Source organism: Diadema antillarum, unplaced genomic scaffold (assembly GCF_040938485.1).
Source record: "Diadema antillarum isolate AM-2024a unplaced genomic scaffold, OU_Dant_1.0 scf00000146, whole genome shotgun sequence".
Taxonomy (NCBI): Eukaryota; Metazoa; Echinodermata; class Echinoidea; order Diadematoida; family Diadematidae; genus Diadema; species Diadema antillarum.
This window is the reverse complement of record NW_027271035.1, coordinates 1,146,322-1,166,673: the sequence shown is the minus strand read 5'-3', so window position 1 is coordinate 1,166,673 and position 20,352 is coordinate 1,146,322. Positions and strand designations below refer to the sequence as shown.

Sequence of the window (20,352 nt, the reverse complement as noted above, 5' to 3'; positions counted from 1 at the left end):
TGTCTTTGTTTTTGCGTTTTGTTTATTTGTTTTTGTTTTTGCAATGTAACCTTTCACAAAAATAGAAAAGTGGAAATGTTGGACTTAACAGATGTCTTATCCAAACCTCCCTTTTCATACACATGGGCGGATCCTGAGGGGGCGCACCGGGCACGCGCACCGGGCAAGCGCCTCCCTCTTTATCTATTTTTTTGTTAAAACAAAAGAAATAAAAAGAAAAAATGGGGGCGTGCACCCCCCCCCCTTTAATTTTGTGAAGGTGCCTCCCCTTTATGGAATTCCTGATATGCCCCTGATACAGTATGTATATAATGTGATCCTGTTTGAAAAAGGGAGCTTTCTACACTGCTTTGTCAGGTCTCGTCGATAGCATAGCTAGAAATCTCTACAGTCATAAACTGCACAGGTCGTTAGCTCTCGAATGCTCTGTACCCTTTTTATCCACAACTTCTCTATCACCTACCAGAATTTTAATTTGTCAAACCCCTTCCACTTGCATTCTTGGGAATGCTGCAGCTTACAAATGGGCCATGTATTGTTACTTCAGACACATGCCATTCAAATGTTATGTATTTCCTTCCATACAAACCCACTTAAACATGTCAAACTGCTCAGCTGGAAATATAGTTCCTCTTACTCATTAAACTAACATTGTGTATGAATGACACCTATTGTGTTAGCTACTTGATGAAGATTTTATATACATCTGACATATCAGGCAAATTAATGAGATTCACATATAAGAAATTAATCCGGATAAGGACTACATACACATGGTGTTACTGCAAACCTTTCTCTCTCAAGAAATTGAAGCTTTCATTTAACATAATCAGTGTCAAAAGTTCAATGTCTCCATCACATACTGTACATCCTCTTTCTGTTTACAGTTCATTAATCCCAAGGTTCATTAATCCAAAAATGCTGAAAGGTTCATAATTCTGCAGGTTCATCATTGTGCACCTTCTTTTAAAAATTTCAAAATTTGTTGTAGTCACTGTTCTTACTACACAATTTCGCTTCTTTTGAAAAAGAAAAAAAATCACACAAATTTTTGCGATTTGGATCCTGACCTAAATCTCCTCCCCCCCCCCCAAAAAAAAAAAAAAAAAAAACAACTGTTACTTCCGTTCTCACTCTAAAAATTTTGACATTTGGGTCCTGATCAGGATTGCAACCTGAAAAAAAAAAGAGTTTTTATTTTGAGTGTAATGAGAATGACACTAATCTCACATGGAGGGAAGGATAAAGGATGCTAAAGCAAAACAGAGAAGATAACAACTGTTCATTGGCCCTGTATGACACTACTAATGTGTGATCTTCTTTTCTTTTTTTCTTTTTTTCTTTTTTGGTCTAGTGCCTATAGGTTTGGTCCAGAGTCAAAGTGAGTTGTACTTGTCCTTCCTTCTCACTTACTGTTTTTTTTTCCCTCTCTTTCCACAATAAGTTTTGAATATTTTGTCATTTGTGAAATGGTATGCTCATCTACGCATTTTTACAGTGAGTTGGGAGCCCCAAGCACACTTTCAAGAATTTCTGTTTTGATTTTGCAAGGGACTCAACCAAACCATGCATGAAAACAACAAAGCACTGGCTGTTATTATGACTTGAACAGATTTTTTTTTCTCCTACTTAATTGTGTTTGACATAACAATAGTACTGTCTGTTGCAGAAAAAATGGGGGAAAAAACAAACAAACAAACAAACACAGAATATCACAAAAGCTAGTAGTAGCTGAAATTTATCTTAAACCCTCCAAAGGTCACAATCTCAAAATACCCTTGAGATTGTACATTGTAGACAAACTCTTGGTTTTAATGGGGTTAATGAACTGTGTGTGCTATAATGTTTGCATTGATGTAGCGGGGATAGAATTGAGTTGAAAAAGACCTCAGCATAGGAGGACAAAGCATTGTAAATCTGCCTGTTCAGGTTGTATAGGAGAGAGTCGGGCGTGGATAAGGGAGTGGCATTCATACTACTATTATTAATAGAAAGAGCTATAGAATGGAGTGCCTCGTTCACCGGGTGCCATTTTCCAAATGTGATTACTCAACCGCTTTACACCGCCATGATATCGGTACTCTGACGCCGTGGAAACAGAAATATGTATAATACCTGGTGGGGCACTCCCATAATTGTTATTACAAGGGCGATACATGCGTGTCAATGGCTTATGCACACAGTACTCGATGCACACTTGAATAGCTGAACTAATATTGGGAGCCTGTCGCATTGTTCTTACGCCTCTATTAGTATTACAGGAGCAGAAATGACTATACTCGGTATGCATGAATGAGCATCAGCTGCATCTACATTGTAAGTGCTTTAACAGCCAATGTAAAATTTGCCTACATTTTTAATCAGCTTTTTGTACCGTACATCTTTTTGCTTATCATGGTACATGTAAGACACAAACAAGAGAAAGAAACATTCTCACAAAGATCGATTGTGGTGGCAAATTAGTTTGTAACTGTCTTCTTCGTTGCAGTATTATACATTTTTAAAAATCCTCCCTTTCCCAATTCCATCTGCTACCTGCACCCCGATAATCATGAAGAGAAGCCATTACATGTGTATTACTATTAATGTTAAAAACAGGCTTTAAAAAAAAAAAGCAGCATGCAATGACTCATCGGGGGCAGATAGTCGAGTGCATGTGTAGCACACTCTGTCTCCATTTGTGATGGCCTAATACTGTAATGCACAGAATCTGCACTGCTAATGCGTGCTATTATTGGTCCCAATAATGGTCGAGGTTTAATCCTTATTTAGGATTGCTGCCAATAACATGTGAAATGCACAACCACATTGATCACTGCACTGTTAAACCTGTTGGCTACAGTAGTTGATTTACACTTGCACGTACAATTTGAGCATAGTGGCTCTTAAATTCATGGATCAGTTTCACAATGAACTCTTTTTACTTTCACTACAGCGTATTGCCATGGATAAAAATACCTATAGGGATCTAAAATGGCTGTGACTGATTTATTCATTTGTATAATATATTGTTTGTTTGTTTGTTTGTTTGTTTGGTTGGTTTTTGGGGTTTTTTTTTTTGGGGGGGGGGGGACTGTGCGACCGAGGAGAATTACACTACATACTGTACATACAGCAGTGACAGCAAACATGAAATTGGACAACAGGTCAGAGAGCTTTGACTTCCTGATGAATGCCATATAGTGATTCATGGGCAGTTTGGGTAGCCATCTTGGTTTAAAAACATAATTTACTATTTGCAAATGAAACAAAACCCCAGCTTTATTGCTTCAAAATAGTTCTAAAATTTGAGTTAGGGATAGAAACAACCACTGTCAAAATTTGAATCAGTGTAATTAATGTTACGTACTGTCAAATATACAAAATAAGAACAATAGTTATAATAAAAATGTTTCTATCAGACTAAACCATGTACAGTTATGGTTTATTGAGAAAAACAGTGTGATATCTCCTTATATTTTAGGCTTTATTGCAAAATTTTTACATGGTAGGATGTTTTGTGATACAACTGACCTCCACATTTGCATCAAATGTGATATCTCGAATTTTTTTTTAAATCACTGCTCCCAAAGGTAAACTGTACCTCTAATACAAAGACAAAGCTGTTGCTCGCATTCATAACAGAAAACACTTGGCCCACCTATTGCATTGTGTGTGATGTCGGTAATTTCTCATTTCTTTCCAAAGACAACTTCCTTCCCGACTCGAGATATTTCAAGGATATCACATTTATTACTCATCCACACAGACAACGGATGTAGTTTCCTTCGGGCTAATTCAAGGAAAACAATATTTTGATCTCTCTTGCTTGCAAAACAACTGAAAATGTCTATGTTGGAATGCTATGATTGCAAGATCATGGTGGCTACATTGTATATTGAGGTCCTTGCTGGATGCTGCAAGCGATGCTGACTGACTTTTGATGAAAAAAGAAGATACACTCACTGGATCAAATTTCTGATAAACATACAGCTCATATGAGCACCCATTTTTCATACATTACTGATACCACTGTGATAAGAGAAAAAAATAAAAGTGTGTTGGAGGAAAGAATTACGATTCATCTTCTAAACATATCAGTATATGATTCTTGTAAACAGAAGTTCACTCGATATGGGGCACCCCCAAGTTAGACCTTTTCCCATCAACAGTCTTAAGGGTTGGGCAGGAGGGGGATGAGATGTCTATCAACCTTTTAATACTCCAGTGCGTAGAACAATGAAATAAATGTCTACCACTTGGAGTCTATACAGATGAAGGCTTTTGATACATCTTTGAGCAAAAGAGTGAAGACCTCCTGGCATATTCCTGTTGATACGATGCAGCATTATTTGATATATTTCTGTTAGACCCCAATGAACAGACCTGCTTTACGAAGTATGTTTTGTATGCAGTGCAGTTAACAATGAGTCAGGCTTGTAGAATTCATATTCACATCAGCAAAAAAAAAAAAAAAAAAAAAAAATATGTGTTTGACTTCCTATTCAATTTGTTCGGTCTACGTAATATATCTATCAGCATGCCTAGCATGAGTACCTTTTCTATCTTTTTTTTTTTTTTTTCTATAAGGGGGATGGAAGGGGAAGTTTTGATAGCCTGTTAACCACTTTTTTTTTCTTTTTTCTTTTTTTTTTTTTTTGGGGGGGGAGACACTATAGAAATACACTTGTTTCTCACATCTCGAACTGAGCTCCACATGGCATGTGAGAAAGTTACATATGTACTTCATAATCTGTTAGCTGCTTCCTTGTATGAAGTAAACCAGCTATCACTGGGAGGAAGACCATCATAAAATCAGGCTTTTAAATGCTCCAAGCAATTTTGAAACCGAAAGTGAGTTTATCACATTCCCGCGATACCAGCAACATCACATTGTCTATGGTATAGTGTTTGATATTGCTCCTCCCCCACCATCATTTGTGAATGAAATCTGTATCAAAATAACCTCATAACTACCTCTGACTGCCACAAATCTAGGGACCAAATTCGAAGAATTTCTGCAGTCTATCAAGCAGTAAAATTTGCTGAAAAACATGTTTGTTTGTTTTTTTATGTATTGCTATCCTCTAAAAAGATAAAGGTGCTCCATCACTCACCAGAGAACAATTCTGAATGTAAACCTAATTCCTCTTTGTTATTACATTTTTTTCCATTTTTTTAATGACGAAGGATAACATTTCTTTGTGGCAATTAACATATGACTGAACTCATTTATGCAATAATCTTCAGGTGGTCAAGTGCGCAGTGATGGAGATTAATCAACTCTGCAATATGAAGACATTGTGTGACAGATACTCATAAAAACGGAACCTCCCAGGTTCTAAATGTTCACACTCTGCAGAATGACAACATCGTGTGACAGCAACTCATAAAAACGGAACTTCTCAGGTTCTAAATGTTCACACAAGAACCAATGGACACTCTTATGCACACTTCTACAATGTACATATGTTCACTTCCATCTGCACTTGCAACAATAACGCAAACCCTATCATGCTCATATTTAGGAAGGTCAAATTCAACAGTAAGGGGAGGTGTAAAGGACCAGTCTGGGGTGAGGGAGGGGGAAGTAGCGGAGGCTGCGGTCAACTTACTGTTTTACTGTTTGCTATACTAGTGGCGGGGTGCGCTCTGTAGACGATGACTCCGTCATGCATTGTGCCGGATGACGTGGTGTGCATCACGGATGTGTGTCCCTGAATGTACACAAAAACACAGCATATACAAAGAGATCAAAAGAACACTTATTAACATACATAACACACATACAAACAAACACACACACACACATATACACAAACATTGGTGAAACCATCTGCATAAACAAATCGGCATAAACAAGTATACATGCCATTGAATGGATGGCTGCACTTGTAAATAACATGTTGATTGTACATGAAAGCTAATATGTATGGATAATTCTTTCTCCTCACAGAATTCAATACATTTTCTATAATAACTAGATGGCATCTTTTTCCAGCAATCCTTGAGATATAAATCTATGTATGATAAATTCATCAATATCACTCGCTATACAGGATATGGCACAATATCCCATGAAAGTTACTTGATTTGACTGCGGTCAAGTCTAATGCTGGAGGCAGCCCAATTCAGCTGCCTGCACTGTTTACTTTCATAACAATAACGTTTAATTACCATACAATAGCAGTCAATGCATTGACAGTCCTCTGGTTGTATGCAGGGAAGCTGATATTGTAGCAAGTTTTTGCCTTGGAATTAAGGAGTTTCTATCCTACTTAAGCCTAAAAACTAAATAAGGCGCGGTCAGACTGGCAAAAGATCGAGAAGTTTAAGATCGCGAAGTTTAAGATCTCGAAGTTTTGCCAGTGTGACCGCAAACTTCCAGTGAAAGTTCCCGTGAAACTTCTCGATCTGTTTGCGGGCGGTGTCTCCGAAGCACGAGGTCATTGTCATGTACAGATGTGCACTGTTACGTCACAATCACTAGCCATCGGACAGCGCACTCTTTCTTGCGCACGTACCAATGGCCCAAACTTCGCGATCTTAAAACTTCTCCATCTTTTGCCAGTCTGACCGCGCCTATTGTGTAACCATTTTATATCTCTACATGCACAAAATCTTTCATAAAGAGTATGCTTATTATTCTTTCTTCAAAAAGGTTGCAAAGAAAGTCTTTTGATAAAATCATTCATCATGGTACAACTGTATTTTGTATGCGTAGATTCAAAATGGCTGCCATCATTTGAATCTGTGTTCTCTCTGGTTGTGCATTAAAAGAATAACTTAATAACTTTTAGATACTGCTCTTTCTCATTACCTTTCTTTTTTTTACAGTTAAACCTCAAGTAAACTCACTTGGTCAATTGCCTACGTGGAAACTGAACAATTGAACTGCACGAACGAAGCCACTGATTTATCATTTCCTAAAAGTATGGGGTCATCTACCACAATCCCTTTCAAGGTGGCCTTCCTTTATAGTGAATCCACTTCCTTGTGTTTAGGGTTTTTAACTTGTCATCCTTCACATACTATCATATACAAAAAGAAAACACAATGAAATCCAAGAACTTGACTGGTTTGAAAGGAGGGACTTTTCTTTTTCCTTTCCAATTTGATTTCAAGTCAGTTGACATTGGTTCGTTTTATTTTGTTTTATATCGGATTGTAATTTAAATCATTATTCGCTGTTCTGTGTATTTTCTGAGGGTCCCATATCGTACAAGCTTTACTTCTTTAATAGCGGGACCCTCCATTTCCATCTCCATCCTAACTTGTATTATATGCATATATGCATACTAAAAAAATACAATTGTGTTTTCTTGTCTGTTACTCATTTTCATACGTACTTTGTTAAATCACGTTTTTTTTTTGCAATTATTACAAGTATCTTCTGCTTATACATTGTATATAATTTCTCTGTTTGTTTGATGGAAATGAAAATAAATTTGAATCTTTGAATTTGAATCTTTGAATCTTTGACTATCCTATGGGGAGATTTCCTCTCAAAGAAAGCAGTATAACTATGCCTCCACTTCAAATTAAAACCTGGCCACAAGTGTCACAAAGAGCAAGAACATTCTGACTTCCACCAAGGTGATAATTTTTCGTCCTTGGTTGGGAAAGATGAATTTCAAGTCTTTTTAATTTTGCCAACTAGGGAAAGCATAATGTTGTATGAATGAAGTGTAGTGCAAAGAAACTGATGTCACATTTTCGTCTTCTTCTGCTAATACTTCACATTGTGAAATGCATGAAAATTCAACTTTTGAATATCGCATGATTACGGTATTTGAATGAAAGTGTGTAAAATAAATATGTACGTACTGTGAAGCATAGAGCTGACCACGTTGAGATGTGAAAACTGGCACAATGTACACAAATCCTCTATCTTCTACACATCCACATGCATGAACATTTCACTCTTAAAATTCACAATTATTTTACAGGATATATCTTATTCATGGCTCTACTCCCAAATATCCTAGAAGCATTGATCTCAACACATCCTTTCAGAAAGAAAGAGTTAATGATTGTACCTTTCTGTCATATAAATATATGTAAATAAACACATTTTGGCCATTTTTCTGCCGATAAAATTCAAAGGAAATGTGAGGGTATCACAAGGGCCCCAACAGATTTGTGTCTGGGATGGCTACTTTGAAAGACCATCAGTATGCTATGGAAGGTAACATGTCAACATTTACATCATCATTACTACACAATAATTTTTCTTCCTTTTTTGGATTTTCATTTAATACATGTACAATGTACCTTCAAACAACTGCTTTTATTCAAAATAACTTTTTTTTTATTTGGTGGGGTGGTGGAGGGTTGACTATTTTTATTATATGAAAACAGTGTTTAAGAGTTGGATGAATCCTGAGGAGCTAAAACAACAGTCAATCTTCTAACTACTCTTGCATGAATGCTCTGTGATTTTTTACAGGTGTATATTTCCTCATTCTATGCCATATCTGGTTCCATCTTGTTCTATTCTACATGGACTTTAGATTCTTTTGAATATATGTGTCTGGACCTCCTTTTTCATTCGTTTACCCACTTCTAGTACTGGAGGATCGTGACAAAACGCACAGAAGATGACACGAAAATACAATGTGAAGTTGCAATAAATTTGTATTCATCTACACAAGTTGAATGCCTTGCAATAAAACACAAAGCGTAAGCGAAGAGTAAACGATTTGATTTACAGCTCTCCTACCCTCCCAGCCACGCCCCCCCCCCTTTACTTAAGTAAGGGTGTCGACAGACAACTTACCTGGGGTGATCCTTGTACCTTCTGTTGTGCACATGGGTGTATTCCACTATTGATGTGCTTTTCACTGCAAGGAAATCAGACCAGAGATAAGAGCTAAGTCAACAAACCTTATGACACAAGAAAAGAAACAACGTCTTTGGTAAAGTGCAGACTGAAAAAATATCCGGGCAGTTACACACTTTGCGTTTTCCCACGTGACAGACTTCAGACAAAAAATGTGTTACCAATAAAAACTTAGACACAGCCCCGTCATCTTTTTTTTTTTTTTTACAACCAATAATACTTGGTATTTGGCTATCATATGGAGAAGTGTCGTGTGCATCCTCTTTATACCCCATGGGGTATTCTTTGCATGATCTACTCACGTGTTTTGTGAAGATGAATTTACGTGCTGCTTCAACACCCATTATTGCTTGGTGAGCAACCACAGAGTAAGGTGCACCATCTTCACAGTCCATGGAGTATTATCGCCTTTATTGCTCTACTCACACACAGTGTGCAGAGAATTAATTCTATACATGACTTCAACACCCTTCTACTATACACCGTTACATGCAACCAATATTTGTTTTTTTTTTCATACCAATGAAGCAAGAGAACTAGGATAGACCACATGATTTGGGATTCTACATACCCACTTGCTTGCTTACCTGCCCAAAGCAACCTGTTTGGAACCTTTTGCCTGATTACCCATTCAAGCAGTTGGGAAAAGTATACTTATGAAAACTCCTTTGTTTTGTAGAACAGAAATCAAATGTATGAAGACGACAACCCTCTTTCTCATCTTCAACACTGTTACAAAGTTATGCGCACTGACAGTGATTTACCCGAATACAAAAAGGCAAAGGACAGGAAACTTTTAAAAGAGAGGAAAAAATATAATTTTTAGTGCTCCTACATCCATTTGATGTGAATCATGTTATTGTGTGCATCTGAAGGCTTTGATGCAATCACATCATGTTGCACCTCTAGGACGAGCTAAACATCCATGCAGGGGTCATCAGCACCGCATCTTCAATTCCGCTGTGAACAGGAGCTCTATGTTCCAAGGGTGGGTACATGTCATCCCCTCCTCTTGTGCGCCACCAACTTTGTAACTTCTGCTCTGCCCCCACCCCCAAGTGCAGATTTCATATTCTGCCTGTAAGTAGGAAAATTGCTTGTTTTTTTTTTTTTTTTTTTTTTTGGGGGGGGGGAAGGGGGAGAGGACAATACACTTTTTTGAATGACAAAGCTGGGTAAATGCTAATACTTATGAAAAGAATATTTTACTCACACTACGAAAATTGTAAAAATTCAAAATTGACGGTAAGGGAGTACCCTTTAGTTCCCTATAGAAAATATCCTATGAACAACCTTGCACATCATAGTCCCATGTGAACTGTCCACTGAGAACCCAAGTACTGTTACGGGTCCTGGGGCTGTCCCAGGAATCGCAAGTTCCAAAACGTGTCTGTTCAACAAGCTGGGTTTACGCCATGAGCTAAACTACAAGCTAATCATGGAAGTTTAAAACTTCAAGAGAGTCTTTAAGATTAGAAATGTCATGTGAACCTAACCTGTGAGTGCCAGACAACACATCTGCCATATTCCCTATTAACATACATTGTACAACATGCAAGGCATGAAACTATGTACTCACATTAAGCATGTCAAGAGATTATGGATAATGTGATTGCAATTACATACAGACACACATTGAAACATAAGCAAGAGACCCCAATTAGCTAATGAACAACAGCAGTTTCATTTGCAAAGTCCACTAATAAAAAAAATATCTGTGATAAATGGTTTAATAATGAGCATCATGAAAAGATTACATGGTATGAAACTCACATGCCCTTTCTTCAGCAATGAATGCTAATTTTGTAAAGTTTCTGTAAAGAGTGTTGTGTCTGTTGATGCCATACAGACATCTATAAAAGTGGATATTTTCACGCGACTAATTTTTCGCGCTCGGCGGGGTAAGACGAATTTCGCATGTTTTTAATTCCGCGGAATCAAGACATCGACTGCTGGAACATGTGGCAAGCAAAAACATTTGCATGCTTTTATTTTCGCGCTAGTTTCAGGTTCCGCAAAATGCACGAAAATTTCAACACCATGAAAATTTCCACTTTTACAGTAGCTACTGAAAACTGACTTCCTGTGATAAAGTTTGTCTCTCAACGACTTCATGATACTCACATGTCATCTTATTAGACTACATACTGTATTTGTGGATTGAGCCTGAAATGTTCATTTATGACTTAACATCATTTGGTAACCCATGGCCAACTATCCTGTACCCAAAACCGTCAATCAAGAAATGTTCACGGCATGAAATTTTTGTGAATTGGAGCTGACGCCCTATTTCTCAGCAGGGAATTTACGCAAATTGTCACTGGCATCCAATGCACGTTGTGCACAAGAACTTTTGCGTGCCTTTCAATTTCATGAATCTTGGCTCTCGCGAAATTCGCGAAATTAAAATGCACATTTCCCGTTTTACAGTAATAGCCTTCTATTCTGGGTGGGTAAGCTTGAAATCTCCCACTCAGAGATAGCACAGAGAGAATCGGAGACAAAGTTTAAAAGTGTTGGCATGAAACCGCATCCCTGAAATGAAGTTATCTGACGAAAATCTGAAAGGAAAATAAGGAATATGCAGACATCGGTGGTGGGATATATGCTTACCTAAACAGCAATTGTCTGTGCAGGTACAGATCGTGATAATACAACATAATTCTCCAGTATAAATCCATAACTAAAGGCAGCCAGTCACAGAATACCAAAACCTCAAGTCACAGCTTAGCCCCGGTTACAAGAGAGTGGGAGGGGAAAGAGGGGGTACAAATCAGGAGAGATAGAGGGGGAGGGAGAGAGAGCGGGAGAGAGAGAGTGCGACCGCCAGCAAACAGCAGGTTTATGATTAAGAGGCCAATTATAGCGCTTGACAAACAAATATTCACACATTTTCTAGTCAGATCACAGACAGCCCTATACTTCCTGCTCGCTCCTCTGTTTCTCTTCATTTTTTTTCTCCCCTTTATATGGGGGGGGGGGGCATTAATTCTGAATCTCATCTCCAAAGAGAAGTTAACTGTGGCAGCAGGTGCTGTAGTGGGGAAGTGGGTGGGGAAAGGCGGAGCTGGCAGCCCAACCTTCCATTTTTGGGGAGGTTTAAATGATTGGATATTGGTTTTTTTTAATGCTTTGATTGATCTTTCACTGCAAGACTGAGCACATTTAAACCAACCCCGTGCCTAATGGACCGTCAGGCCAAGGTTACAGGCGGTTTTTCGCAGCAGGCCGATTGTCATAAAGGAATTGCAAGCGACAAAATGACAAAAAAAAAGACAACAACAACAAAAAAAAAACCTCGGGATCCTTTAGGGGAGTGACTGATGCGACATTGCTGCAGTTGCGTGATTCTTTTATTGTGCCCAAAGGAAGGTGGGTGCATAAAGTCAACATTGTCTGCTTCCTTGTTTTGCAGCAGGGTTGGGCTGAGGTCCATCATTATCAATTTTACCTTTTATCTCTTTTTTTTAGCCTTTTTACTTTTTTCATCTTTTTACTTTATTTTTTTTTTTTCATGCTCCCCTTTTTTTAAAACTCTGGCAGACAAAGAGAAGCCTCAGTGCTTCCTTGTGGGTCTAAGAGCACAAAATCATACCATGATCAAATCACCTGGTTATCACTACTCGAACAAAGCATGAACATCTGCGATGTACAGCCGTGCATTCATTTTGGATGTTGCTCCATAATTTGCAACATACAAGTAGGCTAGTACATAGGCCTACAAGAGAATTCAGTCATTCTGCTATCGATAGCTCTAAAGAACACAGTGCATATATGTAGATATTCTTGCTGCATAAATCTAAAACCCTGAAACATTTCTGGGAAGCAGAAAACGTAAGGTCTAAAGTAGTAGCACTCTAAAATATGGGCTTACATATTACAAGGGTGGCTCAACATCATTCCATATTGTCTACCAAAAGTATTGTATCTCCAGTCTCTATAACTCTCTGCATATGCTGTTTATATAAAACAATGAAGTTTCAATTTAAATACAAAACCCATTCATTCTAAATTTTTGACAATGAAAAAGTCCTCACACCCCATTCCCTTAGAAGCAAACAAAAATATGGTACCCCCCCCCCCCCCCCAACAAAACACCTGAAAATGACCTCATAGAAAATAGAGGGGTCAGCTCAGTTTGCTAAACACAAGGAAAATATTTACGAGCAGATCTGTGAGCCAGAAGATCCAGGTCACATGTTCAATGTTTATGCTGAACAAATTCAGGGAACTGAGGAGCCCACAAAAGTGCAATGGCACAGTAAAACTGGACAAAAGTGGCAAAAATTACCCTACACACCCTCCCCATTCATCACCACCAAACTTTGACAGCAAGGGCTGCTTGTTATGACCAGGAGAAATGCTAGTATCACAATGGCATACCACGACTGTTTACAGTTCTGGTAGCTAGTTACAGTAAATGTCATCTCCCCCGGAAGGTCTAGGCTTCATCTTTGAATGAGCACAATTCAAAATCAGAAAATAAAAGATACCCTAAACAGCAATCATTTCAGAGTCATACAGTGCTCATACAGGAATATTATATGTTTACATGACGAAGAAAATTTCAATGTATTAATCATTTCATGGAAGATCAGCATACAAATCACACCCAATTCTATAACTTATTTGCAAAGAAAATCTTCACTGGCATCATCCAAGTGGTTTTTGTTCGTTGTTTGTTTTTTAATCATTGGACACATCTTTCAAATGCAAATGTTTGTTTTTACAATTCCCTTGATTAAAATAAAAAGGCACTATTCAGCAACAAACCCAACTGTCCATTTGTTGTGAACAAGGTTGCTTTAACCCATTCCATACACAGGGAACCATGTGGCCTGCGTATTAAGCCAATGGGCATTTCAGAATTCAGTATGGAACGGGTTAATAGACATCACTGTGGGTCACAGACCAGAAGTAGGTTCCTGCAGCGTGTCATTGACATCAAATCTGTTGCCCTAGTTCCTAGCTGATGCCATTCTTTCCTTTATGTCAGGCAAACAACTCAAGTGGATTAAAAATAGGAAAATAGTGGAAAATGGCTCTGACCTAATCACAATGCATTCCCTACAGCCTCAATCAGCTGAAAATTTGCAGCATCATGATCTGACTATTATAAACAAACAAACAAACAAACAAATATATGAGAGCGAAGCTTGAGCTCGCATGAAGAAAACACAATGGCTTATTCTAATCCTTCACTGTCTTTCTGCACGGCTGCTACCTCATACACATTAATAATGTGTGTCTCCCTAAAGTTTGGTCCATTTCAGTCATCTGTACGGAAAGGAGGTCACTGTTCATAGCCTTTCACCTTGGGAAATATTTTGTAGAGAAAAGATGACAACAACAACAACAAAAGGCTTGCATAGGCCCTGCAACAAAGAAACAATGCTGCTCACGACAAAATTCCTAAGTAAGATTTTCCACTGTTTTGGTACCAGGTCAGACAAGCTGACTCACTTTCCATTTAAAACCAAGTTACAGCTCAAACAGAACATGTTAGGCTGGTATAATGCTTCTGTTATGTTTTGGGTATGTTAGTTGTTGTTGTTATTTTTTTTGTGTGTGTTTTTGGTGTCATACAAGCTGTTGTATTAGAGCCAAAAATATCAGGAGTGCATATCATCCAATGTGTGTATTTTCTCATGGTCTGCAATAATGATTATACTGGAGTTATCATAACTTCAGTTGTACATTTGATCCTCACGTCATTGGAGACAACTTGCTATTGACAAATTGCCCTTCATCGACATAAATAAGTACTGCATTATTCAGTGTTTCAGCAGCGGCCATGATGAAATGATCATGGACATACATACAAAACTGTACTTCGGTTGGATTCGACCCAACAATCTCCTGATTACCAGATAGGCATTGTATCCACTAGACTACTGAGCTTCTGCCCGACAGCCAATGGTGGTTTTACTCCTGTACAGCAGCGGGTACTGCATACTTATTCAAATTAATGTAATCCTCCATCAGGGTGTTTTTAATAATTTCATAACCTAGCACATACTATGCCAATGAGTTGGGTTTTTTTATCATGGCTACCACCCAAAACAACAAACAAACAAACAAACAAAAAATTCGCAAACACATACATGTGTAATCAGTGCTTATTTTCCAAGCACATAATCGGTGCTTATTTTCATCAATAAAGGGCAATTTGTCAATCAGTTGCAATAACAACTTGACACAAGAATTCATTTTATACTCATACATACTCATGGATATCTTTAGAATAAATGTGCTCATTCAGCATTATCGTTCATGCCTGGTATAGGAAGTAAGCTGTAATGTCAGGGCTCATTGGTAGCTGTAATGTCAGGGCTCATTGGTAGCTGTGAAGTTAACCCTAGCAGCAGGTGGTACCACTCTCGAATAAAGATGATTTCTTTGGGTGAACATACTGCCAAACCATTCTGTTTTCAAAGAGATGCCATCTTTTCTGAATTATCCAGTGAACACTTTAATCCGGTGAGGACTGTTTGATTTTGCTACAACAAGCATTTTCCATAGACGCTTGCCCGAGTATACTCGGGACTAGTCCTCAACGGGTTAACAGTATAACATACAGCCACTCCTAAACATCTGCCTGCCATTGCTGACAAAGATGTCAGTCCAAATATACTTTACAAAAAAGGGGGAACACCGACACACTGTGTAAGTTCTTCAAATAAAAATTTTGTATTCATGGTTCACTCATAGCAGGGTTAAATGCACCCCCCCCTCCAAAAAAAAAAAGGCTATCCCTGTGCAGTAGAGCATCCAAGGCACAGGCAAGCTGAATACTTTGGATTAGTTGAGTGAAGATCTGTGTGCGTGCCTTCATTACACATCCTTTGTTAATTTGGGCATTAAGGATTTTTTTTTTTCTTGGCAGAGTCCCACACCTCAAGCTTATTGCTACACCCCTTTTGACGATTGACAAGCAGGGGAGGAAAAAGGGGATGGGCCGTGCCCCCTACCACCACCACCCCATGTCTTTTACCCCACCCTCCCCATTTAAAGAGAGCTGATGTGACCTTAAACAAGGTCACTCCAGCTGTAAAGGAGGGCTGTGGTATCCAGGGTTGGGGAAAAGGTGGGGCAAGGTTATTTTGCAGCCACTGCTACCAACACCAAGCTCCAAACAAAACAGAGATTACTGGGGGGGGGGGGGGGATCGGCTGTCAAATCTTTTGAAGAAAAAAATATGAAAAACACCTTATAAATGTCTCCATTTCTACGCCACCAATTATATAGCACAAATACATGTATGTCCAACAGCTACTTCCAAAAGTATACTATCTCCTCGAAGTCTACCGGGCAAATCATAGAAAAACAACAACAGATGTACTTTTCCCTCCTCCAAACCTCGTAAACTATCTTTAAAAACAATAAACACATAAGTTGTAGGTCAAAACAAAAAAACACCTGAAACTCCTACGCTGCAGCAGAAATGTCAAAGTGTACAAGAGAGCCCTCTCTTGACAAAAGCAAGACAGTCAACATTTTCTGTCATTCCTACATTTTCAATGTCGATGTGTTCCTGTCATACACACCACTGCTTTAATATGATCGTATGCAGCACATATGACAGTATGCAGTGTGCTTTACTTGCAAGAAAGGAAACAGATTTTCATCACGTGAGTAACACTAACCTCCACAACCAAAACCTGATACTCAAATGTTAACCTTTCAAACACATCCAACTCTTCAGGGGAGTTTACACACTGTAAACAGGTAACAAATACCCCCCCCCCCCCCCCCACCCCAAATGAGAATAGAACACAACAAAAAAACTCTCGGCAAAAGGTCATGGAAAGATAACAGACCTTTGATGACTAATATCTGAACAACTACAGTGTAAACTGGTGCACAAAATGTGAACAGCCACACTTCCATGGCCCATGGTTTCGATGGGTTAGCTGGTACTTGCTTTTATAGAAACATCTATTTTTGCCACCACTTGCTAATTTTGTCCTAAAGAGAGAAGAGTTTGTGAGTCCTCTCTCGCCATTTTCCCCAAATACCCTTGTTCCAAATATGATGGAGTGACTAGTCCCCTATGAAAGTTTATTTTTGGGAAGAAGAGGTCTCTGATATCATTCCCAGAAAATGAAAACCAGCAAACTGTCTCAGTCAGACTCAAACACACAAGAAGGGCATGTCCATGAAATTACCATATTTTCAAAACATAGCACCAGGGTAGCACAGCCTTCGGTTTTGTTTTGACAACTCTTCCTACAATTGCAAAATATCTAAAGGTAGGAAACAATCAACTATAACGAATAATGTATTGTAAAGGGTAAACAACTGAAAGATTGAACAGTGATCTATTCCTGTTTGTTGCTACAGTTCATACAATTTGAACTCCATCAAAACAAAGATAAATTGTGATTCAGAATAATTTGGAAAAGTATTTTAAATACCATTGTCGATCACCCTTAAAATTATTTGCAAGTGGGGACCATTTAAATGTACAGGCTACAGGTAAAGTTAACAAACTGATTGATGTCCACAAACAAGTTGTCCTTGTGGAAAGGCTTGTGGAAAAATATCAATTCATATGGGAGGGTCATGGAAATAGACTAGATTCCGGGCAGTCGGTCAGACTCACTGACTTGCAGCTTGACCACTTCCAACCGCAAGTGATGTTTTTTCAACTGCCTGTCTCAGAAGTATAACAAATGCATGAACAGTTATATTTCATTGCTACAAATAGTATACAGGATTAAATTCATAGGTCTTCCAGATAACTTTTATTGTTATAATTTGATTTAAATGGTATTCTCAGTCCCTTTTCTTTTATTCTGTATCCTTTATATTGTAAGTTTTTAATTCAAGAATTGATTAATGTTATTTGTTTTGATCTGCTTGTCCTCTTATATTTTGATTATAGTGTCATGCACAGTGGAGTATATTCCTATAAAAAACTGTGCAATATAAATTCACAATAATAATAATGATAATAGTAGTAGTAGTAGTAGTAGTAGTAGTAGAAGTAGTAGTAGTAGTTGTAGTAGTAGTAGTAGTAGTAGTAGTAGTAGTAGTAATAGTAATAATAACAATAATAATGATAACGACAACAACATATCATGGTTATGGATTTATGGAGTGATGGAGAAATCTCAGGAACACTTTTTTTTTTGAGAACTAGGAACTATGATACTTCATCTAAAAGTAATTACAGTAATATATCCTTACATATTTCTTTTTTCGCCAACTGCACATACTGTAAATGCAACAGCGATAAACTTAGAAATATACAAAAACTATCTATAAATGAACCATCATGAAGCACAGGTGAAGTAGCAATGATTGTCTTCTTTTTCAAGTTCGTAAAACAACCTCTATTGCTAGAGTCAGTTTATATTTGCTTGGCAGTCTGACCCAGACCTATATGAAAGACTCTTTTATTGGGCAGCCCTGTCTGTCAGAGTGTGGGGTCAACCAGACTGAAATCTGACGTCTCTGTCGCATTCCTGAATAACATGGAAGCAAATGCTCTGTGACAAGAAGAAATACAGGTGATGATTGAAATCCAATCCTCAGAAAAAGAGGAAGAAAATATCAAAAATGGATGGCTATAAAGGGAGACACACAAAAAATATACAAGCAAATAGGCCTACATGTACATATACACACATACATTGCACACACACATCCCCCTACATATCTTCATTTGTGTATGTAAAAGTATATGGTACACAATGTATACTGGTAGTGGTATAAAACATACGGGGGGGGGGGGGAGGAGGGTGAGAGAGGGAGGGAGAGATGGAATGTACAAAAGAGAGAAGAAAGAGAGAGAGAGACACACATGACACACACAAACACAAATAACAAGCAATCAACAAATACACATGACTGGGACTGAGGGAGATTAGAAGAGAAACAAATCATGTATTAGGACTATCTCAACCATGCACTTTAGAATAATCTACTCCACAATTAAAGAACATTCTCAACATGAATCTATTTCACTCCACACAGGAATACTCATACAGATAAAGTTATAATATTGAAGATTATGACTGAAAAACGCTTTCTCCACATACTGAAAGTGGGTCACCATCAAGGGGGTTAATTCTAGCGCTGTTCTCATCACATTCCGGGCTGCATCTTTTTTATTAAGCGTTCTCACTGTAAAAATAACAGGAAAACATTAGCCGCACGTTCTGAATAGTTGCTTTAATTGTCTATGTCTCAAGGCCAATAAAATATACCGCAGTGCGCCAAGGCACGGTAAAAATAGCAAGGAGCAACACACGTGGTGCATTGTGGGGTGTAAAATCTTGAAATTTTTAGTAGTCTCCATTCTCACTGCACAAATTTGCATCTTTCTGCAAAAATCACACTAATTTGTGCAATTTGGATCACGACCTATATTAAAAAAAAAACTGTTTTATCTGTTGTCACTGTAAAAATTTCTAAATTTGGGTCGCAAGCACGATTGCAATCAGGATTGCACCCCCCGCATAAAAACCCCCACCAAAATGTGTTATTTTGAGTGCAATGAGAATGGTGCTAATTTCGAACATGAACAGCCCACAACCATCCTTATTTATAAGTGTGTGTTTGAGTAGTGCAGCGCTGTAGTTTGAAAAGGTTGGCATTACTTTAATACCCAGTACATCCTTGTATCTTCCTATTCTGCAGGGAAATCTGCACAAATATTTAATTGATTTGCCTTAAAGCTAAAACATAGTCGTCAGAAGGGCTCAAATTAAATCTTTTCATGATTTGCAATTTGCTTGAAATATGTCGAAAGGCTCTACAAAGAAACTTGTTTGGTTGATGTAATTTGCCATGATAATGAGTTGTTTTGGAATATTTTTAGATCAAAAGTGTACAATAAATTTGATTGTACTTCACAACTCTTTATCCTAAAGTGCCTACCTGTTCAGCAGTGGGCTGGCAGAACATGACTAGAATGTGACGATTGAATATAAGCCCTAGCAGTAGTAACAAATCAGCCAGGGGTAGCTAGCTTGTTAGCTACGTGCGATTCACTCTTGCACGATAGATACTGAGCTATGGTCCAATGTATTGTGATTAATGTCATTGATTTTAAAACAGCAGGTATACCAACTATGATCGGGTTTGCTCAGAGATTGCAATACTTCTGGCATACCTTCTTGGTACTACACTGTACATTTTATTTTGCATATTTGAGGTTCCAAACTGAAATTGGTTATCACAGCATTGTGCATTGATGTTCCTTCATTTTAAAGGGTGAGTACAGTTCTGGTTGAGGTGAGGATTTGGCTTTTAATGTTTTGCGAGATATTCAGAAACCACTCTATGAGATGTCAAAGAGCATGCAAGTCTAAGGGGTATCAAAAGTTTATTTGATGAAAATCGGTTTTGAAATGGCTGAGATATATCCAAAAACAAGGTGAAATAAAGAGATCCTAATAAAAGGCGTGGCCTGTTGCCTTTTATTATTATCACTTTTTTTGGATATCTCAGCCATTTGAAAACCAATTTTCATCAAATAAACGTTGAATCCTTCTTAAAATTACATGCTCTTTCATATTTCA

At 38.0% G+C, this 20,352-nt stretch overlaps 1 protein-coding gene across 2 annotated transcripts in view; it reads right to left on the bottom strand.

Moving 5' to 3' along the window:
- Positions 1-20,352, bottom strand: part of LOC139721663 (uncharacterized) — a 61,125-nt gene that overhangs the window by 26,816 nt on the left and 13,957 nt on the right. For both annotated transcript variants that reach the window (XM_071632990.1, XM_071632991.1), the window contains exons 3-4: positions 8,759-8,822; positions 5,595-5,696 (exon numbers count right to left, since the gene is read on the bottom strand). In XM_071632990.1, the coding sequence (XP_071489091.1) occupies positions 5,595-5,696; positions 8,759-8,822 (166 nt within the window). The remainder of the gene's footprint in view (positions 1-5,594; positions 5,697-8,758; positions 8,823-20,352) is intronic.